Source organism: Penaeus vannamei, chromosome 14 (assembly GCF_042767895.1).
Source record: "Penaeus vannamei isolate JL-2024 chromosome 14, ASM4276789v1, whole genome shotgun sequence".
Classification (NCBI taxonomy): Eukaryota; Metazoa; Arthropoda; class Malacostraca; order Decapoda; family Penaeidae; genus Penaeus; species Penaeus vannamei.
The window spans coordinates 6757255-6775498 of NC_091562.1; the positions used below are offsets into that span (position 1 = coordinate 6757255).

The window sequence follows — 18244 nt, forward strand, 5'->3', positions numbered from 1 at the left end:
AAGAGAGGGATAAAAAAGGACAGGGAGGATGCGAGAGAGAGAGAGAGAAAAAAAAGTGGTGAGTGAGAGACAATGGAATGGGGGTGAGGGAGACTATGAGAGATACATAAGGGGGGGAGGGAGGAGAAAGGAAGAGTGAGTGAGAGAGAGAGAGAGAGAAAGGCAGACAGCGGGAGAGACGAAGAGACAGGCAGACAGACAAGAGGGAGAGGCGGACAGACAGACAGACAAGAGGAAGAGGCGGAGAGACAGACAGACAGACAGACAGACAAGAGGGAGAGACGGACAGACAGACAGATAGAGACGCACAGTCGAGCGACAAAAAACGCCCCTCCGCTTCAACAGGTTCGTGAACGTTCATAAATCCAGTTCTTATCTGCCGTCGCCTGCACCCACGCGCCTTCGGTGGCATATCCGCCTTCGCTCCGTAGAGACCAATTTTCCGTGTAATACCCGCGTGGACTTGGACCTTAGCTGCAGCCGGGGTCGAGGACCGTCTTGCCCCGCGGCCGTGAGTGTCCGGCGGCGATGGAGGAGATCCCTAAGTGATCCTCGGAAGGTCTTAAGAAGTCCCCAGGAGGTCCTGCTCCGCTCGGTCAGGTGCAGCCGGCCGGGCGTTCGTCGCTGCTCTCGTTCTCGCATTTCTTTGTCTGCCTCTTCTTGTTGTTTTTTCTCTCTCTCTCTTTCTCTTGGATGTCTTTGGTATTAAACTAAAGGACTGAGTACATACGATTATTTCCAGTTTAATAAAAAAATGAAAGATCATATAAAAAATAAAGCGAAAGATACGTGCGTCGCCAATGGCCGCGGTTTCGAAGAATGAGAGATGTTTACCTCGCGTCTCGCACTTTCCTCGAAGGCGATAATGAACAGAGTCAACGCGAAGGCACAGACCCCAAATGCCCCTCTACCCCGCCCTACCCGCCGTACCCCTTCCCTCAGCGCGACCCCACACTCGTCCGCTAACGAATTTGTAAAATTGGAGTTCATGAATATTCAAGTTCCGTCAGCCAATAAGAGGAGAGATTACGGGCGACAGATAACAAACGACTGATCATTACGTATTCAAGACATTTACTTCTTGTTTACCGCCACTTTACAAGCGCAGGGAACCACCTCCACCCCCCCACCCCCCTCCCCCTTCCCCCCGCCCGTACCACCAGGGCGCACCGTATTAGCTGTTATGAACACGTATTATCAAACTAAGGCACGTTACGACTGTAGCTACACCTCGCAGTGTCATGTGCATACGCTCTGCCTGTCGCCGCCGTCATGCGCTCCCAGTCATGTACCCGAGAACAGTTGCTCCGTCGGTCACCTGCTGCTTCGCTTTCTCGAGGCTGAGTGTCGTGGCGGTTCGGAAGATGGCTTCATTGCTTTGGATCCGGAGTCGAGAAGACCGAAGCATTTCTGCTCGACTTTTAGTTTTGTTTACTTTTATGTTATTATTTTTTATCTAGATTTGTGTTATTTTAGTGGTATTCTTGTTGATATATGTTGTTTTGATTAAAAGGCATTATTTAATACAATAAGGATAGAATGAAGTCATTTTCTGTGGATAAAACCGCACCTTTTTCATGATAAAGCCTTTTGCACCTTTTTTCACTACCTTCATAAACAAAACAAAAAATAGATCTAAAACATTACTTCTCAAGACTGAAGCTCATTAAGACCGCTTTATATACACCCATCACCTCTGAAGGACATGAATATAGACCAAGGTCGTGTGATCATTCATATGATTGGAACCGATTTACATGCTGGCGACGACACGTAAACAACTCTTTTAAAAACCTCACGCGACTGAAAGCGGCGAGGAGGTCGACGCGGCGGCCAACCCTTGCTGCCTGGCGTAGGGTTTACCTGCTGATAGCTTTATCACGGTTCTTATCAGCATTCTCACGGCCTCGCCATTATCCGCATGCCTTCCTCATCATAATCAAAAGCCCCTTCGGTATTCTCGCGGTCTCCTCTTCCTCACGGGCCTCTCCCTATCGAGATAAAGATGGGTCTCGCTCTCCTTATCGCATGCTCAGCTCCATCACCGTCTCGGGGGTTCCATGTTGACCTCATAACACAGGCTCGCATGTGTGTGTCAGGTGTTGGCTGTTACTCCAGATTTTTTATTCATGATCACGTCACCCCGAGTTACTTTCACACACACGCATTCTTGCTTGGCTCCTCTCGGCTTACTCATATGGTGACTGTTGTTTTTTTACTCATACTAATAGGTCTCTCTCTCTCTCTCTTAATCTTTCTCTTAATCTCTCTCTCTCTCTTAATCTGTCTCTCTCTCTCTCTCTCTCTCTCTCTCTCTCTCTCTCTCTCTCTCTCTCTCTCTCTATCCCCCTCTCTCTCTCTCTCTCTCTCTATTTATCAGTCTATATCTATCTTTCTACCTCTATCTGGTCACCTCCTCCTTACATCCCTCTTTTTCTCTCCCTCATCCTTTCCATCCTACTCACCTTCTCCCTCTCTTTTTCTATTCCCTCTCTCCTTCCTCCACACACCCCTCTCCCTCTCCGTCGCTCCTCCTCCCTTTCTCGTCCTCTCTCATGCCTCCCCATCTCTCCTTGCTCCCGCTCTCCCTCCTTCTTGCTCCTCCCCCACCCCCCACCCTCTCCCTTTTCTTCTCCCACCCTCTCCAACTCCTTCTCTTCCACCCTCCCCTTCTCCATCTCTCCCCTTTCCCCCTCCTTCTCCCCTACCCTCTCCCTCTCTCCCCTTTCCCCCTCCTTCTCCCTCACCCTCTCCCTCTTCTTCCCCCCCCACCCTCTCCCTCCCTCCTTTTCCCCCACCCTCCCTCCCTCCTCCCCCTCTCTCCCCTCTCTCCCCTTTCCCCCTCCCCCAGCCTCCCTCCCTCCCCCTCCCTTCTCCACCTCCGTCTCACGACCCCCCCTTCGGCCGCAGTACAGAGGGGTCCGTCCCAGCAGGACCACTTGCCTCTCGATTACGTTACACCGGGGAAGAGGGTCGAGCCGGCGCAGTGGGATCGAAGACTATTGTTTTGAACTGGATCCTATACCTGGCCTCGGGATATAAGGGATTTACTTACGTCGGGAGTGCTTATGTTTCTGTTTGTTTGGGGGATCTATATCTTTTTTTTCTTTGGATGTGTGTGTTTGTTTTTGTTTGTTGTTGTGTTTGTTTGTGGATGTTTTGTGGGTGTGTTAATCAGAATTGTGTTATTGTGTTTTCGTTTCGTGTGTGTTTATGTATTTGTTAGAGGGTTCTGAGATTTGTTATGTAATCTGTGTAAGGATTTGTCCGTTCTGAGGGCTTCAGGTTTCAAGGCCACAGAGCAAAGTCAAAGTTTGATGAATATCTTGAATCACATGGAAATCGTGTTAATTGTTTTTCTTTTATAAAATTGTTCTTACTACAATTAAATGGAAATCGTGTTAATCTTCTCAATTTTATTATTATTTTTTTATATATAGTTGCTCTTACTACAATCACATGGAAATCGTGTTAATCTATTTTTATCTTTTTTTTTAATAATTGCTCTTCCGTCATCCTTAGTCCCTTTGTGTGAGACTATATCGAATCGAATAGACATTTAAAATATACGAGATATGTACATGTTTGGCACAGCTTTTCAGTGATAAATGTTTATGTCCAAACAAGGAAAGATTGTCGTCGTTGTAGACAAGCCCGCGTGGCAACAGAAGATTGTGTGTTTTAAGACCAGCATTTGCAAAATTAATCCAAGGTCATTTATATAAGTTTAACGCGCTGAATGAGTTGATTTTTTTTTTTTTTTTTTTTTTTTTTTTTTTTTTTTTTTTGCCAATTGTTTTGTTTACCTTTTGCGGCGAGATATAAGAGGTCGATCTCCTCCTCGGAACTGTTTTGTTCTGACCGGTCGTGGTCTCCGCGTGAGGAAACTGTTGATGTCTTTGTTTTTGCTGCATATGTAAACACGCTTTCCATAAGCAGAGGGCGAGTTCAGCTACCTGGGACCGCGGCTCTTGATCGTGAATATGATTCCGAGGCCAAATTAGGCGACAACTACGAGACGTGTGCGACTGTTGTGGCGGCGGAGACGACCTCCTCGCGATGACGAATGCCTCGAGTCCTCTCACACCCGACCCCGAAGAAGGTGTCGGAACGCGACCGCAAAACGGCCCCTCGTAACGAATAGGATGACTTTACTTACCACTTGAGAAATTTATTAGGCCGATTGTTGCGACTTCATACCTATTGTTTCTAATTGTGGGATTTACGGCGGTATTGTCTGCTGGGGATGATACTGGATGGGACCTCCTTTTAGGGTTCGGATTTCCAGGTTTTCTTTCGTTTCCGGTTATTATTCGAAGTATTTCTACACCATGGCCTGTGGTATTTATCCATTGGTGTTCCCAGATATAAAAGTTCAAAATATATAGGTGTTACGTAAGAAACTGATTACTGAAACTCGTCTAAAGTAAGACAACAAAGGGAATGAAGGAACGTGGTCAAGATCAAGCAACAGGAAGAGAGAGCGAGAGAGAGAGAGAGAGAGAGAGAGAGAGAGAGCGAGAGAGAGAGCGAGAGCGAGAGCGAGAGAGAAGGAACGACACCGTGATCAAGTGATGGAGACGATGTAGTCAATCCTGGAACGAGACCGCGAGGCCAAAGAGATGGAACGAGAACAACGGAGACCGAAGGAGCGGGTATGCGGGTAGTGACCTGGGCGAGGGTGATGGGGTGATTGAGTGAAGGAGCGAGGGAGTAGTTCCAGGGCGTGATGGAGTGACGGGGCAAGGGAGAAGACCTGCACACTCATACTTACTTCATCACGAAGGAGCCCCGGGCGGATTGGGTCCCACGCGCTCCCTCTTGCTTTCTTCCTTACGGTCCCTACGTTCGTCCGATCCTCTTCGTTTATTCCCTATTCCTTCTTCTTTCCTCTCCTCTTCCTTTTTAGCTTTCAGTGCGATCTCTCTGTGACTCTGAGGTGGTATTACGCTTGATAAATGGCCGTGGAAGCAACTCATCCCAGGAGCATCTTTTCGTGCGGTTTGCTCATCAAGTGCGCGACATTCGTCTTTGTTGTCCCCGACCCTCCTTCCTCTTCTCCTCTTTTATCCTTCTCCCTCCCTCCTCCCTCCTTTGGTCAACGTCTTTGATGTTATTGAGAATGTCTACCCGTATCGCTCCCAGCTTCTTCCCTCCCACCCCCTGCCTCACCCCACTCCCTTCTCCCTCCTCACCTACTCACCTCCTCCCGCCCTGACCCATCCCCTCTTCCTCCCTCGTCTAAACCCCCCTTCCCCTCACCCCCACCCCCCTCCCCCTGCCCCCTCCTTCCCGCAGGACCCTCCCTCGAGATCAAGTGTTTTCTCCGGTTATCTGTCAGTGTTACAGGGGCTAATAAAGGGAAATTACAGGTCTGTGTCCAGCGCATCCATTGCAGCAGAGGGACTTCAATGCCCGAGCACCTCCAGCGCTATCAGCTGCTCTCAAGGGGGATCTGGCGCGCCCCTGGGAGGTCCTGGCAGGAGGGTCTCGCTGCAGGACAAGGCCTCGAGGGTAGAGAGGGCGCGGGCAGGTCTGGTTCGCTCGAGGTCGTCCTTTTCAGGATCGCTCTCTCTCTCTCTCTCTCTCTCTCAGGGGCCGAAGCCTGTCCTTGGCGGCCGAAGAGGGCCTTTTCGAGGCGCTTTTCCTGATGCGTTCGCAGGGACTTCTGCCTGGGATTCTGACTAGGCATAAGGATGCACAGGCGTGTATATGTATATACCGTAATATACACACATATGTTGGCGTGTGTATATATATATGTGTGTGTACGTATATATATATATATATATATATATATATATATATATATATATGTGTGTGTGTGTGTGTGTGTGTGTACGTATATATATATATATATATATATATATATATATATATATATATATATATATGTGTGTGTGTGTGTGTGTGTGTGTGTGTGTGTGTGTGTGTGTACGTATATGTATATATATATATATATATATATATATATATATATATATATATATATATATATATATATATATATACATATCCTTTCCCAGCCTGAATTGTCTCGCGATTTCACGGTTTGTTTGCGGTCGCGACGACGTGTTGGGACAATGCCAGGTAGGGAGGCAGAGGACACGGTGACAATAGCGTGAAGGAGTTGAGGACAGTGTAAGGACGTCTTGGGCCAACCTCCTTCTCATGGGGAGGTGGTGGTGGTGGAAGGGGGGGGGTCAAGAGATAGATTATGTTAAGGATGATTTTGTGTTTTTGGGATTGATATGATACGTGGGATTATGAAAGCTGATGGGATGTTTAGGATTAGGTTTATGGATATAAGGATTGAGGGGGCTCTAGAATGGTGGTAATGGGTGTAGGACGTAAAATGATAATGAAGGCTTGAGGACACGACGTAAATAAGCAGGTGAAGGAGAGCGAAGGAAGGGCAGCAGGACAGGTGAAGGGCGAGGGAAGTTCCCAGGAGGTTGACAAGAAAAAAGAAATGAAGGAAAAAACTTAATTTACAATAGGGAAGGACAGAGTGGGTTTACAACAAGGTAAGAGTTATGGGGGAACTGTGACAGCCTGGGACTATATGATGCAATACGGGAACGTTATATGACGAATGTGTGACTGTATATATGACCGTTTGACTGTGAAACCGAGTAACTGAAACGTGTTACTAAATGTTAAGTGACAGAATACAACAGACAAGAGTGGGACTGTACCAAACTTAGTCTAATACCACGTGGCTGTACCAGAATCGAGTTTTGAGAACGACTGAACAGGAGTGTACATACAGTAGAAAAGAAACGAGAAGAAAATGCTCTAGGAAAAGGACAAAGGACGAAGATTAACGATTACTGATATATAAAAGGACACGGACGGACGAAGTGCACAGTAACCTAGTCATGGCGTCCTTGTCTTTCACTTGTATTTCACAAACTGTTAGGGATTGGGACTTGCCTCAATGTTCATGATTATTAACGAATGCGTCTCAGCTGACAAGTGTAGCAGAAGGTGACCAAGACCCATCTCTCCACAAGTTGTAAAATCGACTTTGTGTATTTAAGTGTTCCGTAAAGAGAGAGAGAGAGAGAGAGAGGGAGAGAGAGAAGGCAGGCAATAACCGAAAACTAGGTTTGTATGACAGACAGCTGAGCTTTGCAAATCAGCAGTTGGTATTGCATAGGTATTATAAAAACCATAATGACGGTAAATTATGGTTCAGATGTAGTATTGTCTAAGAACGCTTTCAGTTGAGAGGCAGGAAGTACTAGGGAAGCAGAAATAATTGAAAATCAGCAGAGAGAGAGAGAGATGTGAGTGTATATGTGCGTATATATATGTGTGCGTGTGTGTGTGTGTGTGTGTGTGTATACATATATACATATATACATATATACATATATACATATATATACATATATATACATATATATATATATATATATATATATATATATATATATATATATATATATGGAGAGAGAGAGAGAGATAAAGCGAGAGAGAAGAAAAGAAAGACAGACAGACAGACAGAGAATGAGAGAGACAAAAAGAACGAACGGGCGAGGGAGACAGAGATTGAATGAAGGAGACAAGCACGGGACAGGTCAGGAGCCAAGGTCAGCCGCGCAGGACCTGGTCAGACGCCCTAGAGGAGGTGGTCAGTGCGGTCGGGTGGTGGCAGGGACATGGCGGGTGTTATTTCGAGTCTTTCAATCACAGATCCATTTTTATTGACGTCGCACAATGAGAAATGGTAACGACTTGTACAATGGTTTTAGTGCGGTGGGCGCTCGGGATGGCTAATAAAAATTCCCCTTTTATAGGTCTGTGGGCGTGGTGGAGTACGGGCGGGCGGCCGGGTGGGGGGGGGGCGCGGGTGGGCAGCCGGTGGGACGGGGGTAAGGGCGTGTTGCTCTACTGTATAGGGAGACAGACCGTTGTTTTTGTGTTTATATATATATATATATATATATATATATATATATATATAAGTGTATGCATATATATTTTTCTTTCTTTCTTTTTTTCACACATATATAATATATGTATATAAACTTATACATACATACACACACACACATACATATATATATTATATGTGTGAAAGAAAGAAAGAGAGAGAGCGCAAACTCGCGTGCACACACACACACACACACACACACACACACACACACACACACACACACACACACACACACACACACACACACACACACACACACACACACACACACACACACACATGCAGTTACAAGGGCTATCGTGTGTATGTGTATGTGTGTTCGAGAGAGAAGAGCGTGTGTGTGAGTGTGCTTACCCACATATGTGTGAGTTAATATTTATGAGGTGTGTATTTTTCAAGTTTTATACGTAGATATGCATGTGCGTGTGTGGTTCTATGTGTGCATTACTATGTATGAGTATGTGTGTTTATATAAGGGTTTACGTGCTTATATAAATGTGTGAAGGAGAGCTTATGTTGTGTGTGTGTGCGTGTGTGTGTGTGTGTGTGTGTGTGTGTGTGTGTGTGTGTGTGTGTGTGTGTGTGTGTGTGTGTGTGTGTGTGTGTGTGTATGTGCGTGTGTATGTGTGTGTATGTGTGTGAGTGCGTGTGTTTGTGTGTTTGTGTGTTTGTGTGTGTGTGTGTGTGTGAGTGCGTGTGTGTTTGTGTGCGTATGTGTGTGTGTATGTGTGTGTGTGTATTTCCATCTATATCTATGTCTGTCTCCATATGTATCTACGTGTCTGTGTACCTCCGCACGTGTCTTTCCGCATCCACACGTATGCAAACTCCCCAAATACGAATAAACAATGATACAAAAAAAAAAGAGAGCCCACAACCCGCCGCAGAAACCCACGCCCATAAACATAGCCAGCTCCCCGCCCACACACGCATGTACGCTCTCGGTGATATGGATATGGGCGGACCTACTACGAGAGGGCGTCGCTGCAGTAACCGCTGAGAACTCGCGTCGACTCGAGTACCTGGAGGAGGTGTCACTTGCGGGGGACCGACGAGAGCCGGGGGAGGAGGGGGGAGGGGGAGGAGGAGGAGGAGGAGGAGGGGGAGTGAGAGTGGGAGGAGGAGGAAGGGGAGGAAGAGGAAGGGGAGGAGGCGGAGGAGGAGCAGCAGCAGCAGCAGCAGCAGGAGGAGCAGCAGGAGCAGCAGGAGGAGGGAGGAGGGAGGAGGGGTAAATATGCATAGATCAGAAACACAGAGAAGATGCTGTATGAAAATGAGCAGCATCGCGAGAGAAGATATTGTACGAGTGGAAGTAACGACCAAACTCACGAGGAGAGAAAATGTCCCAAGAGAATGAAAATGACTGGTGCCACAAGGAGAGAAAATGGCCTGAGAAAATGAGAATGAGTAACATCACAATAAGAGATAATGCCGTAAGAAATTGAGAATGACCAGAATCACGAGGAGAGAGAGAGAGAAAATCCAAAAGAAAGTGAAAAGGACATAAAATCCCAAGAGTCTGAGAGTGAAAGTGACGAGAATCAGGAGAAGAGGAAATTCTGCAAGAGACCAAAAAAACGACGGGAATCACGAGAAGAAATTCTGCAAGAGACAAAAACGACGAGAATCACGAGAAGAGATTTTGCAAGAGACCAAAACGACGAGAATCACGAGAAGAGATTTTGCAAGAGACCAAAACGACGAGAATCACGAGAAGAGATTCTGCAAGAGACCAAAAGGACGGGAATCACGAGAAGAGATTTTGCAAGAGACCAAAAGGACGGGAATCACGAGAAGAGATTTTGCAAGAGACCAAAACGACGAGAATCACGAGAAGAGATTTTGCAAGAGACCAAAACGACGTGAATCACCAGAAGAGATTCTGCAAGAGACCAAAACGACGAGAATCACGAGAAGAGATTTTGCAAGAGACCAAAACGACGAGAATCACGAGAAGAGATTTTGCAAGAGACCAAAACGACGAGAATCACGAGAAGAGATTCTGCAAGAGACCAAAAGGACGGGAATCACGAGAAGAGATTTTGCAAGAGACCAAAAGGACGGGAATCACGAGAAGAGATTTTGCAAGAGACCAAAACGACGAGAATCACGAGAAGAGATTTTGCAAGAGACCAAAACGACGAGAATCACGAGAAGAGATTTTGCAAGAGACCAAAACGACGAGAATCACGAGAAGAGATTCTGCAAGAGACCAAAAGGACGGGAATCACGAGAAGAGATTTTGCAAGAGACCAAAAGGACGGGAATCACGAGAAGAGATTTTGCAAGAGACCAAAACGACGAGAATCACGAGAAGAGATTTTGCAAGAGACCAAAACGACGAGAATCACAAGAGATGCTGCGAGAGACCAAAACGACGAGAATCACGAGAAGAGATTTTGCAAGAGACCAAAACGACGAGAATCACGAGAAGAGATTTTGCAAGAGACCAAAACGACGAGAATCACCAGAAGTGATGCTGCGAGAGACCAAAAAAACAAAGAGAAGAGAAGCGGTGAAAGACCAAAAAAACGACGGGAATCACGAGAAGAGATTCTGCAAGAGACCAAAACGACGAGAATCACGAGAAGAGATTCTGCAAGAGACCAAAAGGACGGGAATCACGAGAAGAGATTTTGCAAGAGACCAAAAGGACGGGAATCACGAGAAGAGATTTTGCAAGAGACCAAAACGACGAGAATCACGAGAAGAGATTTTGCAAGAGACCAAAACGACGAGAATCACAAGAGATGCTGCGAGAGACCAAAACGACGAGAATCACGAGAAGAGATTCTGCAAGAGACCAAAACGACGAGAATCACGAGAAGAGATTCTGCAAGAGACCAAAACGACGAGAATCACGAGAAGAGATTCTGCAAGAGACCAAAACGACGAGAATCACGAGAAGAGATTCTGCAAGAGACCAAAAGGACGGGAATCACGAGAAGAGATTTTGCAAGAGACCAAAAGGACGAGAATCACAAGAGATGCTGCGAGAGACCAAAACGACGAGAATCACGAGAAGAGATTTTGCAAGAGACCAAAACGACGGGAATCACGAGAAGAGATTTTGCAAGAGACCAAAAGGACGGGAATCACGAGAAGAGATTCTGCAAGAGACAAAAACGACGAGAATCACCAGAAGAGATGCTGCGAGAGACCAAAACGACGAGAATCACGAGAAGAGATTTTGCAAGAGACCAAAAGGACGGGAATCACGAGAAGAGATTTTGCAAGAGACCAAAAGGACGAGAATCACAAGAGATGCTGCGAGAGACCAAAACGACGAGAATCACGAGAAGAGATTTTGCAAGAGACCAAAACGACGGGAATCACGAGAAGAGATTTTGCAAGAGACCAAAAGGACGGGAATCACGAGAAGAGATTCTGCAAGAGACCAAAACGACGAGAATCACCAGAAGAGATGCTGCGAGAGACCAAAAGGACGAGAATCACGAGAAGAGATTTTGCAAGAGACCAAAACGACGAGAATCACGAGAAGAGATTTTGCAAGAGACCAAAACGACGAGAATCACGAGAAGAGATTTTGCAAGAGACCAAAAGGACGGGAATCACGAGAAGAGATTTTGCAAGAGACCAAAACGACGAGAATCACAAGAGATGCTGCGAGAGACAAAAACGACGAGAATCACGAGAAGAGATTTTGCAAGAGACCAAAACGACGAGAATCACCAGAAGAGATGCTGCGAGAGACCAAAACGACGAGAATCACGAGAAGAGAATTTGCAAGAGACCAAAACGACGAGAATCACAAGAGATGCTGCGAGAGACCAAAACGACGAGAATCACGAGAAGAGATTTTGCAAGAGACCAAAAGGACGAGAATCACGAGAAGAGATTTTGCAAGAGACAAAAAGACGAGAATCACGAGAAGAGATTTTGCAAGAGACCAAAAGGACGAGAATCACGAGAAGAGATTTTGCAAGAGACAAAAAGACGAGAATCACGAGAAGAGATTTTGCAAGAGACCAAAACGACGAGAATCACAAGAGATGCTGCGAGAGACAAAAACGACGAGAATCACGAGAAGAGATTTTGCAAGAGACCAAAAGGACGAGAATCACGAGAAGAGATTTTGCAAGAGACCAAAACGACGAGAATCACGAGAAGAGATTTTGCAAGAGACCAAAACGACGAGAATCACGAGAAGAGATTTTGCAAGAGACCAAAACGACGAGAATCACGAGAAGAGATTTTGCAAGAGACCAAAACGACGAGAATCACGAGGAGAGATGCGAGACAAAAACGACGAGAATCACGAGGAGAGATGCGAGACAAAAACGACGAGAATCACGAGGAGAGATGCGAGAGACCAAAAGGACGAGAATCACGAGAAGAGATTTTGCAAGAAACCAAAAGGACGAGAATCACGAGGAGAGATGCTGCGAGAGACCAAAAACACAACTAGAATCACGAGAAGAGATTTTGCGAAAGACTATAAGCAACTAGAATCCCGCACATGATGGTGATGAGGACGTGGGTGTAGACTTATCAGACTGAGAATCCCCTGGGCATGTGCAAGTGTATCTGTCCCAGCAAATTAGTGTTGCTCTCTCGAATGTAGTTAATCTGAAGCATAATTATATGTACCCCTTTTTCATGATTCTTGGTCTCGTCTGTTTTGCATCGAGGGAAGGAGAGAAGTGCCATATCATATTGTCTCTAAAATGATTAAGAATAATATGTTTTCGTCAGGTGTCCTTCCTCCCTTCCCCGCCCAGAAATGGTGGTGGCGCTGGTGGTGTTTATGATAAAAATAATATTATTATTATTAACAATGATAATGATGATATTGATAATGTTAATGATAATGATAATAATAGTACTGAATATGAGGATAATAATGATAATGATGACAATGACAATGATAGTGATGATAATGATGATAATAATGATAACAATAATCATTATTCTTATCATCCTTACCATCATTACGACAATAATAACGATAATGACAACAAGATAAAGGCGAAGACGAAAGAGAAGGAGAAACGGACCAAGTAAATAAAGCTATCTGGACACGCCATCGCAGAGAGAGAGGAGACCCACCGCAGCATCGCCGGTTGTCTCTCGTCCGGCCGCGTCTGAGGCAACTCCCCCCCCCCCCCTCAGGCACGGACGGCCACACGGAAACGCTTCGGCTTCGGCATTACGCAAGGACGCCGCTGTCGGGACGCCGCTCGGAGGAGGGCCGGGAGGTCCCATGACGGCGGGAGGACAAAGGATTGGGAGCGGGAGGAGGAGGAGGAGGAAGAAGAGGAAGAAGAAGAAGAAGAAGAAGAAGGATAAGGATGGAGTGAGGAGAGGAGAGGAAGAAGAAGAAGAAGAAGAAGGATAAGGATGGAGTGAGGAGAGGAGAGGAAGAAGAAGAAGAAGAAGAAGGATAAGGATGGAGTGAGGAGAGGAAGAAGAAGAAGGATAAGGATGGAGTGAGGAGAGGAGAGGAATAGGGAGGAAGGAAAGGGAGGAGAAGAATTTTTCGGGTCGTGGAAGAACGAGGAGAGTATTCTGGTTTTGGGAGAATGAATGGCCGCGTTCGCGAGGAATCATTGCGAGAGAAAGTATGCAAGGAAGTGAGGGAAAAAACGCGTTGTTGGAATGTATTTCACAGCTTGCAAAGATGATTCTACGATTATTAGAATATATATATGTACACACACACACACACACACACACACACACACACACACACACACACACACACACACACACACACACACACACACACACACACACACACACACACACTCACTCACTCATATATATATATATATATATATATATATATATATATATATATATATATATATATATATATATATATATAATCATAACCCAAATACACTCCGTGGACGAGGGTCTGACATGACAAAATGTGAATGTCTGAGCCAATCCATAACAGAAGCCAAGCATGATACTTGATCAAAGACATGCCAGGTGGTCTGAGACACGACATGCAACCAGTGATCCATCATCATCATCACACAGGAGCCTCGGCATAACCCAGGCATAGGCGGAGGCACACGTCGGGCATGGCGAGCGAAGCTGACCGTGAAACAGAAGTAATTCATTGAGGTAGAGAGACTGTGGTTGTGGAGAGAAGCGCCCTCAGCGAAGTTTATTTTCGGAGACTCGAGACAGAAAAGGAAGACGCCGAAGACAATAGCGACCCCGTCCTTATGACAGGTGGATTGCGGCCACACGATAAGGACCGTCCCCTCCCTCCCCCAACCCCCCAGCCCTCCCCCCGCAGTCCCCGGGAGCACGTGCCAGGAGCATAAAAGGATGAACCTCTGCATTCCTGAGCACAGCGGAAGACAGGCGAACCGAAGCCTCGACCCATTCGTGCTGGAGGCTCGTCTAGTGGGCGGCCGAGCTGCTTCTGTACAGTTCCTTGGTATGTGTACTTGACTATGACTGGGCCCTCTTGCCCCCCCCCCCTCGACCCCACCCCTGTCTCCACGTACACCAATCCAGGGCTCATTATGAACCTTTTACTCCGGCGACGATCAGACTACTTTTTGCGGGAAGGCAAAGGCGCAAAAAGCCCCTTGACCTGTCCTCGCACCGATCCCATGGCCCGCTAAGCACCCCCGTTACCCGCCCGTGCCATTCCTCTCTCGGACTTACCTCGACAGGAGCCATCGCCGTCGGACTGTGATCTAGCAGACGTCTCGGGACACTTCCGACATCCTCTGGCGGGTCTGGAAGTGGCGGAGTCTCCTCTGATCTGGGCGTTCGAAGCTCCTCTCTTCTGCAATCTTCTCGCTATAATTATGAAATTGTTCTCGTTGGCTTGACCACCTCCAGGGGAATAACTGTATGTTCTAGTTTTACTATCTCTCTTATAGGTTCACTCTCTTATTTCTTTATGCCCTTGCTTTACTCTGCCTCGTGCCTGGATGATATATGTTAGTGTTTAGGTTTTTTTTGTCCCGGCGCAGCAGCGTGTGGACACCGGCAACATGACAGGTCCAAGTTGCCGAGTTCCTTGGCCACCAGCAGCAGCGAGGCCCTGGTAGAGTACTGGTATCCTGACGCCACTCCTGGAATACTAATGTCGTCTTCCCGGTATTTCCTCTGGCACCAAACAAAAAAGGAGTTCGGGAGCGCACACAAACACACACACACACACGCGCACACCTGAGGTCGCCTCTCTTGTTGGTGTGTCAGCTTATGTCACTTCATTAACGCGGTCAATCCGTCGCTGAAACAGGTCGCGTCGAGATAAATTTTTATAATCTTTACAGGCAAGTTCGTATTCTGCGCAACCAATGTTATTTTTCACTATATATTCTATATAGCACTATACCTGCACATATTTTCCTTTCGAGAAAATACTAGCCAGTACCCACTGAGGTCCTTCTGCACTCAGTCATAAGACATCCATAAATCCACATGTCAGACGGAGATGCTCAAATCTGCCGCACTCGTTCCCTTCACTCCGACCAAGCCGTCATCTTAAACCCCGAATCGCCGACGCCAGACGAACCGAAAGCACAATCCCCAAACCCGAGAACGAGGAACACCGAGCAGGAACGCAGGCGGGCGCACAAAACACACACGTGCCGAGCAGGTGAACGTCGGGAACACCCTCAGAGAGTGTGAGGCGAGAGCGGGCGGCACAGCGGTGGCGTCTGCACTCCAGCGCGGCCAGCGAGGGACTGAGCGCAGGTGAGTCGGGCAGCGAACGAGACGCAGCTGGGCCCGAGGAGGTGAACACGCTGGAATGCTTGGCAGGAGATCTACGTGAGGGAGGAGGGAGGCAGGGCTACGGAGAAGGAGGATAGGGGGTGGGGGGGAGTAGAAGGATGGAGAGAGAGAGGAAGGGGGAGTAGAAAGATAGAGGGAGAGTAGAAGGATGGAGAGAGAGAGGAAGGGGGAGTAGAAAGATTGAGGGAGAATAGAAGGATGGAGAGAGAGGAAGGGGGGGAGTAGAAGAATGGATAGAGAGGAAGGGTACGTAGAATGATGGAGAGAGGGGAAGGGGGGAGTAGAAAGATAAAGAGGAAGGTTGGAATAGGAGTGGGGAAAGAAGGAGGTAAAGGGAGAATGATAGTTAGGGAAGGGGGGAAGATTGGACTGAAAAGGAAAGAGGATAAAAGGGATGGAGAGAAAAGAAGATAGGGGTGAGGGATGTTAGAGGTAGGAATAAGAAGCTGGAGAGAGAGGAGAATGGAATCCATCTATTCGACATATATTTTCTATTATCAGTGTCATCATCACCTTTATTTATATATTGCTGAAATGTGCAAGCTGTCAGTATGTATTTATTACTATATTGCATGTAAATCACCTCACTTTTTTAATTTTACATAAATATCTTATCGCAAACACACTGATATATAAAGATATCCACAAGGTTACCTGTTTATCCATGTCCTCCTGACACGCTTGATATATCAGTGTTGTGTTATCCTTCTTTCCACACTTTGTATTGCTGTAACAGTTCCTCCTTCCTCTTCAATTGCCACATATATCTTTGGTTCAAAACTATCAATCAACGGTTAGAACTTGATGGACAGACTCTGTGTGGGGACCCAAGGAGCAACTCTTTCTTCTTCTTCTTCTTCTTCTACTTCTTCTTTATTGTTTTAGGGTTTTAGGCTATTGTTGTCTATGTCCCCTAAGGAGCAACTCTTCTATTTCTTTCTTGTTTTAGGGTGTTAAACTAATGTTGTCTATGTCCCCTAAAGAGCAACTCCTACTTTTTTCTTGTTTTAGGGTTTTAGGCTATTGTTGTCTATGTCCCCTAAGGAGCAACTCTCTACTTCTTTCTTGTTTTAGGGTTTTGAACTAATGCTGTCTATATCCCTTAAAGAGCAACTCTTCTACTTCTTTCTTGTTTTAGGGTTTTGAACTAATGTTGTCTATGTCCCCTAAGGAGCAATTCTACTTCTTTCTTGTTTTAGGGTTTTAGGCTAATGCTGTCTATATCCCCTAAGGAGCAACTCCACTTCTTTCTTGTTTTAGGGTTTTGAACTAATGTTGTCTATGTCCCCTAAGGAGCAATTCTACTTCTTTCTTGTTTTAGGGTTTTAGGCTAATGCTGTCTATGTCCCCTAAGGAGCAACTCCTATTTCTTTCTTGTTTTAGGGTTTTAGGCTAATGCTGTCTATGTCCCCTAAGGAGCAACTCCACTTCTTTCTTGTTTTAGGGTTTTGAACTAATGTTGTCTATGTCCCCTAAGGAGCAATTCTACTTCTTTCTTGTTTTAGGGTTTTAGGCTAATGCTGTCTATGTCCCCTAAGGAGCAATTCTACTTCTTTCTTGTTTTAGGGTTTTAGGCTAATGCTGTCTATGTCCCCTAAGGAGCAATTCTACTTCTTTCTTGTTTTAGGGTTTTAGGCTAATGCTGTCTATGTCCCCTAAGGAGCAACTCCTATTTCTTTCTTGTTTTAGGGTTTTAGGCTAATGTTGTCTATATCCCCTAAGGAGCAACTCTCTACTTCTTTCTTGTTTTAGGGTTTTAGGCTAATGTTGTCTATGTCCCTTAAAGAGCAACTCTTCTACTTCTTTCTTGTTTTAGGGTTTTAGGTTATTGTTGTCTATATCCCCTAAGGAGCAACTCCTATTTCTTTCTTGTTTTAGGGTTTTAGGCTAATGTTGTCTATGTCCCTTAAAGAGCAACTCTTCTACTTCTTTCGTGTTTTAGGGTTTAAGGCTAATGCTGTCTATGTCCCCTAAGGAGCAATTCTTCTACTTCTCTCTTGTTTTAGGGTTTTAGGTTATTGTTGTCTATATCCCCTAAGGAGCAACTCTCTACTCCTTTCTTGTTTTAGGGTTTTAGGCTAATGCTGTCTATATCTCCTAAGGAGCAACTCTTCTACTTCTTTCTTGTTTTAGGGTTTTAGGCTAATGCTGTCTATGTCCCCAAAGGAGCAACTCTTCTACTTTCTTGTTTTAGGGTTTTAGGCTAATGCTGTCTATGTCCCCTAAGGAGCAACTCTTCTACTTCTTTCTTGTTTTAGGGTTTTAGGCTATTGTTGTCTATGTCCCCTAACGAGCAACTCGACCCTCGGAGGAGCAGCCTTACTCCAGCAGTGTTCTTGAAGCCAATAAAGGAATTAGGGCATCTTAAGTTGTCATTCATACACCCTAAGCTCACCATTGACGATACTCTTGTAGGGCTCACCTCTCTGGCTCCTACAGTGGGAGTAGGAGAATGGAGGGAAGGGGGGAGGGGAGAAAGATTAATAGGGAAGCTGCTGGAAGAAGGGAGATAGAGGAGAAAGGAGGGGGGGAGTAGAAAGGCTGAGAGGGAAGGAGGTGGACGAG

General features: G+C 46.0%; 1 protein-coding gene across 1 annotated transcript in view; it reads right to left on the reverse strand.

Moving 5' to 3' along the window:
* LOC113813352 (protein inscuteable homolog) overlaps positions 1 to 14761 on the reverse strand; it is a 149796-nt gene extending 135035 nt beyond the window's left edge. The window contains exon 1 of the mRNA XM_070129688.1: positions 14597 to 14761. Coding sequence (XP_069985789.1) covers positions 14597 to 14611 — 15 coding nt within the window. The 5' untranslated portion in view covers positions 14612 to 14761. The remainder of the gene's footprint in view (positions 1 to 14596) is intronic.
* Between the last annotated feature and the right edge of the window lie 3483 nt (positions 14762 to 18244).